Source organism: Gavialis gangeticus, unplaced genomic scaffold, assembly GCF_001723915.1.
Source record: "Gavialis gangeticus isolate Ggan-Ray unplaced genomic scaffold, GavGan_comp1, whole genome shotgun sequence".
NCBI classification, from domain to species: Eukaryota; Metazoa; Chordata; order Crocodylia; family Gavialidae; genus Gavialis; species Gavialis gangeticus.
In genome coordinates, this window is record NW_017728992.1 from 53,773,577 (window position 1) to 53,781,833 (window position 8,257).

Below are 8,257 nucleotides of genomic sequence, written 5' to 3' on the forward strand. Positions count from 1 at the left end.
GCGGGGGGGGGGGCGGCGGTGTGAGTCCCCCGGCCGCACCCCCCGCCCCCCCCGCCTCTTCCCCGCACGGTCCGCGCGGAGCAGGCGCCGGCTCGCAGCCGCCCCCGCGTGGGCTCCGACCGCCCCGCCACAGCCACCTCCGCGGGGCTGGCTGCTGCCATCGCGTGGGGGGCGGGGGGGGAGACACGCTCCAGGCGCTTTTCTCCCCCGCGCCGAACCCGGGCAAGAAATCTAGGAGCAGCCGGGCCCGCCGGCGCCCTTGTTTGTGAAGAAGAGACAGGCAGAGCCACCGAGCTCCCAAAGCAAATCGGCTCGGCTCCCAACCCCGCACGGTATAAGGCGGGAGGGGGAGGGATTCACAAGGGGATTCGCCCCCAGAATAATAATAATAATAATAATAATAATAATAATAATAATGTAATGGCTAACGACACCAACAACAATGATAATAACGCTAATAATAATAACACCACTAACGAGGACGATCATAATGGCAACAATGATGATTTTTATTCTTACCGCTGATATTATTCAGCATAAGGGGAATGATGGCCAGACTAATGATGATAGTGATAGCAATGATGATGGTGGTAATGATAGCAACAATACGAGGGCCCATGGTAACAACAGTACTGCTACTGCTAAATAGTGACAAGAGTAGCATTCGTACCAATAGTATTATTAGTAGTAGCATTCCTATCAGTTTTGTAGCATCGGTATCAATAGGAGTATATTAGTAGCTCTAGTATCAATAGTAGCATTAGTATCAAGAGGAACTTATTGGTACCTTTAGTATCAACAGTAACAAGGCTGATAGGAATGCTACTAATAACAGCAACAATACTGATACCAATGCTACTAATAATATAATACTACAAACAACAACAGTACTAATAGTAACAGCAATACTAATGAGAGCCCAGCAAGCTGCCTCTGAATCCAGCTCCTAAACGCTAAGCTGGCGTGTGCAGTGCAGCCGGCTCTCATGTTTTCAGCCTAGAAGTTTGGACGTGAGAAATGGCTAATACACAGGGAGGCAGCCCTCACCCAGAGAGCAAGCCCGATGAGCAAATGGCAGAGCCTTTCTTGGGAAGAGATACCCCCCCCCAACAAAAAAATCCGGCTGCTTCGCGGGCTCAGCCACACACACACACACACACACACACACACACACAGCGACCTATATATATGTTGCATAAATAAAATAATCAAGCCCCAGCAGTCAAGCGGAGGCTATTGCTGGAATTGATTCAGAGCCACCCAAAAGTGCGGGGAGCCCCGGCGGCTCCCACCAGATGTAAGCAGCACTGCAATCTGCCCAGCTGGTTTTGCATGCAACGTACGTTGCATCCCTGTTCCACGCGGGTGCATTAAAAAAGGGTTACTCTCCCCCTGTTTTGTTCCCGGGCTCCCCGCCCCCCATGTCTTGTTTGGTGGGGATAGCCCAAGCCTATGGCAGGGGTGGGAGGGGGGTTAGGTTTTGGATAGATCACTTGTGACATTAATAGCTCTGGGGAGGCTAATAGAGACAATAGGAGTTAAACGAACTCTTGAGATTACTAATAAAAGAGCCAATTATCATGTCGACTTGGAAAGAGCATCTCTTAAGATTTATCCCTTGCACATCTAATTTGACGTGACAAAGGCTTCACAGACAGAAAAAAAAATTGAAACTTTAAACTAGCCTACTGTATAGCGAGTGGGGTTAAGAAGGGAGAACGGCTTTCTCCAGCATCTCGCTCTGCTGGGGCAGAGACTCCCCAAACACCGCAGTGTTGCCAAGAGAAGTCCGGCATGCCACTGCTCAGAGCCCTCCATCCAGCGAGTGCTGCTCCACCACCTTCCGTGCAAACCAATCACTTGCCACCTCGCCACCAAGAACCGCCTTTTGCAAACTAGCCCGAACGCGATTTTCAAAATCCTTAGGTCATTTGAAGGAAGATCTGAGAGAAACCACCAGCTAAATCTGACACAATTAGCAACCGGTTTCCAAGCACTGAGGAACCTCCCCCCTCCCCACCCAAAGCTTCCCAGAGATCACACTATAAAGAACTCCACGCCTTTGCTACGAAGCCATCTACCATTTTATTTTCCTTCATCCTCGTGATTAAAAGGAGGCAAACCATTCCGTACTATTGCAGAGCCCTTGCCAGCCATTAAATAACGTCATTCAGCCAGACAAATTGGTGGAAGCACAAAACAGAAATGCATTAGGACGCACTCGAAAAAAAAACACACAAAAAAACCCACCCCGGATCTGATTTTCTCCATCAAACGATAGCACTTTTTGCAAAACCTGCTCCTACACAGAAGGCTGAGTTCAAGCCCGGCTGATCTATTTTATTTTCTATGCACAGCCTTTAGTAAATGATATTTGGAAAAAAAAAAAAGGAGGAGGGAAAGGAGCTTTGCAAGTTCTCCCTTCAATAGTACCCAGCTTGTGAGGACATGCTCGGAATGCGAAAGGAAATGGCTTACCTTTCTTAATTACAGTTTGATCTGGGATGTTAATACCCGGGTCTTCTACATGCTGCAACAAAAGGAATACAGAGGGGTGTCAATGGAGAGTCATCACAAAAGGGAACCGAGTTTAGGAAGGCTTGGGGTGTGCTACAAGTTATATTTTCTCTCCCTTCCAACGACGTGAAAAACAAATTCATGTCGGATTTTTTTTTCCAAAGGTGGTGGCGGAGCAGAAGGGAGAGTTGGAGGGTTTTAAATAAAAGCAGACCTAGATCCCTTTCCCTTTCTCTCCCTCCCGAAATCAAAGCACCTGGGCTTCTCCCAAAGGACCCTGAAATGCAAGTCACCCCGCAGGGGGTTTTTTTCCTTGCACTTCCAAGTCCCCCCCCACCACACACACAAAAAGCCTGCAGATATTCTAGCAAGAGGCGAGCCTAATCTGCCTGCCTGCCGCAGCCAGGGCACGGGGAAACAACAATGGAAGCCAGCGGGAGAAACAGGGGGAGCAATGGAAAAAAAATCATCATCATCATCCTGCACACACACACAGGAGGGAGGGAGCCCGAAAAGGAGAAAAGGCATTTGCAACCCTTTCCCTATAGCCAGGGCAGGACAACCCGAAAGTGCCTCCCGCTTTTACTATTGTCCAGTGTCAGGGCTCCCGGTGCCTTTTGCAGCTGGATCGTGTGTGCTAGAGCCACGACGTGATTAGAAAGTAAAATGAAATCATGTTTTCTAATTCAAAAAAAAAAAAAACAACCAACAACAACAACAACAACTGACAGGCAATATAATGTCTGGCTGTGTTTACAAATTAACACCAGTGCTGCTGAGATAGAAGATTTCGCAATCGTTACAAAACCCAGGCATTACCATTTAAAAAACTATTACTTCCTTCTCTAGTCTTTGTCCAACAATAATACTGATTCTAACATTTTCCATTCTGTCTTGGATTTATGCTCCTGTTAATTGTGCCTGATCTCAATGATTCCGGGTGGATGGTACTAAGTTGCTTTATTACAGGTTTTATTATACTCAATGCTCTCATTTGTAACTTGCCTAAAGTGCTTCTGGATTTAAGTATAATTAAATTGAGAAATGTTCAGAAATGACTACTGCTGCAGTTCTTGTGTTTTAACTATATGGGGAAATATGATCCCTTTATGCATGCACCCTAAACCCATAAAGTAAATGTAGTGTGGCATAATACTTTTATTTGTGTTATTTCTACATATATTCCATACACGGAGGACTGTTAAGTTTAAAATCCCACGGAGATATTTACGATTAAATAATTTTCACCATCGACTTGATTTTCTTAAATATTTACCAATCCTTTTTATTAAAGGTTAACTTCTGCAGCAGCAAGACAAGAGGGGGAAAAACATTTTTTCCTGACTCTCATCCCCTTAGAGAACTATATTAGTCCACCCGAATAAAGTCTTAAAAGATGCAAAAATACTCTTAGAAGATGCATTTATTTCTCATTTTATCCTTTATCCCTGCATCCTGCTGATTCAGTTTTACAGACGGAAAGGATTTAAACCAGATGCCTTTTGGTTTTCACGATGTATAGCACTGATAATAATTCATGAATCCTTATGAATTATTATCAAACGATTTGTACTTAAAATATCTGGAAAGAGCCCCCACGCGTACTTCACCTTCCAGCTTAACCAAACAGGATTGCAAAAAAATATTTCAGGTCAGGCTTTTCTTGCCACTTGCAGGCTTTTCGGCCCTTGCAGTGAACAAATTAGTTTATTCTAAATCTTCCCTTCCTTTCAAGTTAAAAATATCGATCTGTTCTTAAAAGATCCAAATTGCTTACTAAATCCTCAGCTTTAGGAAATGCACCCGTTTACTCCAAAACTGCTAACCAGAAACTAGCAATTTTCTGTGGTTAATTTAGCCAGATGAGAGCTGCAATAAATTCACTATTTTCCGGAAGTATAATCTACCAAAGAAAGAAAAAAGGTTTCAAAATGACCAAATTAAAAAAAAAAGAAATAGGTAAATTCATCTGAACATTATCCTGGCAACATGAAACTGTAATCATTAAACTGTCAGCGGATATATTGTTGTAATATTTGATCCTGTAATTTGGGATGGCATTTTAACAAAAATCACATCCAGATCCCATCAGACTCCCTCCCCTCTCCTGCAAGTAAATGCGGCCGGAGTGGGAGCGCTGTGAGCCTTAATAAATTTATTGGCATGTTCTAATTCCATTTTCAGGGAGAAACCCAGGAACAGGAACTTTGATCACAAACAGTTATTGCCATTAGGTTGCATCAGGTCCTTCCCGGGGAAACAATGGCCTTTTTCTGGCTTTGTAAATAGCCAGTGTGCTAATGTCATGCTTAATTAGCAATCATTTCGAACTGTACTTATTGATAACAGAATTAGACCTCCAAATAATGTATTATCCAATAGCCTGCAAACATTTAATTTGGGGGGGAGGAGAAGCAGAGCTGCAGAGAATTTGATAACCTATAGCTAATGATTTATGAGGTCACCCTTAGCACTCCTGCTAAAAGAAGGAGGCAACATTTTAATATACCTCTCCTCCGATCTGCCACTTAATTCCTTCAGAGGAGAGGATCCTCTTACAACTTTAGACGTCATTAGCCTAGATGCCAATTCTGTAATCAGTGGGAACTGATTTCCACCCCCACCCCCTTCTTCTGCCATTTTCACCCACTTTTATTTCATCCGGGGAAGTAATGTTTGCCTCTCCATTTGGCCAGCTCTTGCATTTCAGGCAAATGCGTGTGCTTGTGTGTGCATGGGGTGGGGTGGGGGGTGGTGTTTTCCCTTCCCTTTCCCCAAGGCGGTGCGAAATCCCCAATGCAAGGCCCCGCGGTGGTATTAGCTATTCTTCCAATCCTAGCAGCTTATTGTCACGGCAAAGGCCGAGATGGTTGGGGATGACAGTAAGGTGATTTATTCCGAGGAGGGTGGACAGGGCGGTGCGGGGCCCGGGCGACCCATTGTTCTCCGTGGGGCCCGGGCTCTGTGGTTGAAATTGGCTCCTGAGGGTGACAATGGCTTTGCCACCCGGCCTTGGGGATAGCACTCACCCCCGAGCAGGGGTGGGGTGGGGTGGGAGGTGCTGATCGCGTGTGCCATGCGGGCTCCTTACCGGCACGTCTTCTATAGCGTGAGGTATGGAGTGGATGGGGATGTCTCCTAGTCCTGAGCTGAGCCCGTGCGGGCCGTGCAGTAGATCCTCGTGCCGCCGGTAATCCCTTCGAGGGTCCAGGCCGGAGAGCTGGTGCGGTAACCCCCGGTGCGTGTGCAAGAGCCCCGTCTCCTGGCTTTGTCTCTGTCCTGGCCAGCCCGGGTGCTGGGGCTGCGGCTGGGCATGCAGGGGGTTGAGGCTATAGGGGTCGTTAACGTGGGAGTACGGATCTTGAGACTGCGGGTAGATGGGCTGGTACGGGGGAGGGAAGTAGGGGGGCTGGAAGTCGGCGTTGGGGGTGTGCGAGAGCGGAGGGGCGCTGGTGTACGGGGACTGCCCCACAGTCCCCAGCTGGGGCAGCCGCGCCGTCCCGTTGCTGGTGCCGTCGTGACGGTCCTGGGCAGGCAGGGGGGGAGGAAACAAGAGGAGAGAAACAAAGATGTCATCCAGCTGCGGGCGGACACGCGGGCCGGGCAGTTGCACCCCCACCCCCCACTCCCAGCTGCCGGGTGAGCCCTCTCCCCAGGACGGCAGGACCGGGGAGGCTTTGCAGGCAAATAACCCCAACCCCAAAAGGCCCCGATCCCCGGGCTCTGCCTCCCACCCCCAGCCCTGACACCGCCAGAGGGGACGGGGCTGTCCCGACAATCGCTCCGGTAAAACCAGAATCCGAATCCAACCCAGAGGCTGCAGTAAAAATATATATATTATAATAATGCAAAATCAAGCGGTTTTAATCCTGCCACCACCGACACGGATCTCCCCGGCTTTAAATGCAACTAAACCAATATTATGGTTCAGCTTATCGCCCGGGCATCTAAGCAAAACACGGGGGAAAGCAAAGCCCACTGCCATTTTGTGGCTATTTCTAACGTGGAAACACGTCGAAATTGCTTCGAGGAAGCCAATCATTTCCAGCACAAGTTTTTTTTCCCCCCTCTCTGTGGACGCGATCGGATGCAAAGACGCTGTATCAGGGGGGCTGGGTTTTGGAGAGAGGGGGTGTAAGGGTGAGGGGAGAGCAGCCAAAAGATGCAGAGTGCAAAAAAAAAATTAAATCAATATCTCTCGGTATTTGAGTGGAGGTGGAAGGCGAGGAATAGAAACAAAGCCAAAGGCTACCAGGGGGAAAAATAATAAGGGGGGGGGGGCGACCAAAACAATATCTCGAAGCAGGCAGCTGGAGAAACATAAACAACAGTAAAAATGGAGGCACATTATTTAGCCGGGTTTTAATTGGAAATGGGGAGTTACACTGAGTAGCCCATAGGTATGTCTAGGGCACAGGCATCGCTCCCAGAGAGGTGGAGGCGGCTCTCGTGAAATGCCCGGCATCAGAAGGGGTGAGCCCGGACAAAAAAGAGAGAGAGAGAGAGGCAGGAAAAGAAGAAATAGAGCAAATCAACCCATGGAAAGGGAAAGGGGGAGGAAATTAGCCGGGCATGGTACTAACAAGCCTTTTGTAGTTCACTTGAAGCAGCCCGGAGGGGGGGGGTGGAGGAAGAAAATTATAACTGAATTAAATTAATAATCATCATCATCTTCATAAGGAAGGGAGGAAATTCCCCGTAGGAAACCGGGGTGTGAAACCCAAAGTATCATCATCAACAATAACAATAAGAAGGAGGGGGGGAGAGAGAGGTGGGGGGGAAGCAAGCAAGCAAGACACATCACAAGCCTGAGATAGAAGAGTGAAGCAACTCACCATCGCTGAAAAACTGTGTACTAACATCTGCGAAGCGGCTGGGGGGTAACAAGCCGGGGGAGAAAAACCACGGAGGAGAAGTGCCCCCCTTGTGCGCGCACACACACACACACTCACTCTCACACGCGCTCTCGCACAAAAAAAGAGGAGCCCGGCTCTAGACTCTGCCTACGAGCCCGCACCGCCAGGACCTCTCGTGCGGCGAGGCAGCGCCACGATAATCCATCAGAACTTGCACCAGGTCCTGATGCCCTTCATGTGCGGCTGCAAAGGCGATCTCTAGGCTGTCCTGAGAGGAGGAGGAGGAGGAGGAGGATCAAAGTTTATTAGTCTTTTTTTTTTTGGTGTGTGTGTGCTTGTTTCTGAATCCTTTTTTTTTCTTTTTTCTTTTCTTTTTCCTCCCTGTCTCTGGCTCCTTTCCTCCTTCTTGGACTTAGCTGCTGCTCCACTTGAGCTCCTAATAGCCGCGATGTGCCGCTGCCTTCCTCCAGCCTCCTAATAGCAGATATTCATGACTATTAATATTACACGAATACTTAATAAGGGAAGAATGGCTGGAAATCGAGCGTGAAGCGAGGAAGCAACTCAAGGCAGAGCCTGTTCTAAATGACGTCCATTGAATGAAGAATCAGTGTGTCTAATCAGAGAGGGGGGAGAGAGAGAGAGAGAGAGAGAGGGAGAGGGAGACAAAAAAGGGAGAGGGAGCGGGAGCGAGAGAGGGGACATGCCGCCGCGTCTGACGAATCACAGGGAAGGGGCAACATTTTAAAAGGTTGCAGGGCATGCAAAAGTGAAAGAGAAAGAGGCTCCAGGAGAGGCAGAGGGTGGGAAGCAGAGAGCCAGGCAGGCAGGGCGCAGGGGGAGGGAGAGGGGGAGGGAGGGAGGAGCCCCCCCCCCCGGCCCCG

At 48.4% G+C, this 8,257-nt stretch overlaps 1 protein-coding gene across 2 annotated transcripts in view; it reads right to left on the reverse strand.

The window, feature by feature from the left end:
* The window catches only part of TFAP2A (transcription factor AP-2 alpha), a 29,427-nt gene that overhangs the window by 6,021 nt on the left and 15,149 nt on the right, over nucleotides 1-8,257 (reverse strand). The window contains exons 1-3 of one of the 2 annotated variants that reach the window (XM_019522474.1): nucleotides 7,353-8,205; nucleotides 5,609-6,043; nucleotides 2,479-2,530 (exon numbers count right to left, since the gene is read on the reverse strand). In XM_019522474.1, the coding sequence (XP_019378019.1) occupies nucleotides 2,479-2,530; nucleotides 5,609-6,043; nucleotides 7,353-7,379 (514 nt within the window). In that variant the 5' untranslated portion in view covers nucleotides 7,380-8,205. Of the gene's footprint in view, nucleotides 1-2,478; nucleotides 2,531-5,608; nucleotides 6,044-7,352; nucleotides 8,206-8,257 lie in introns of those variants that run through there. The other variant, XM_019522466.1, reaches the window with a different exon arrangement.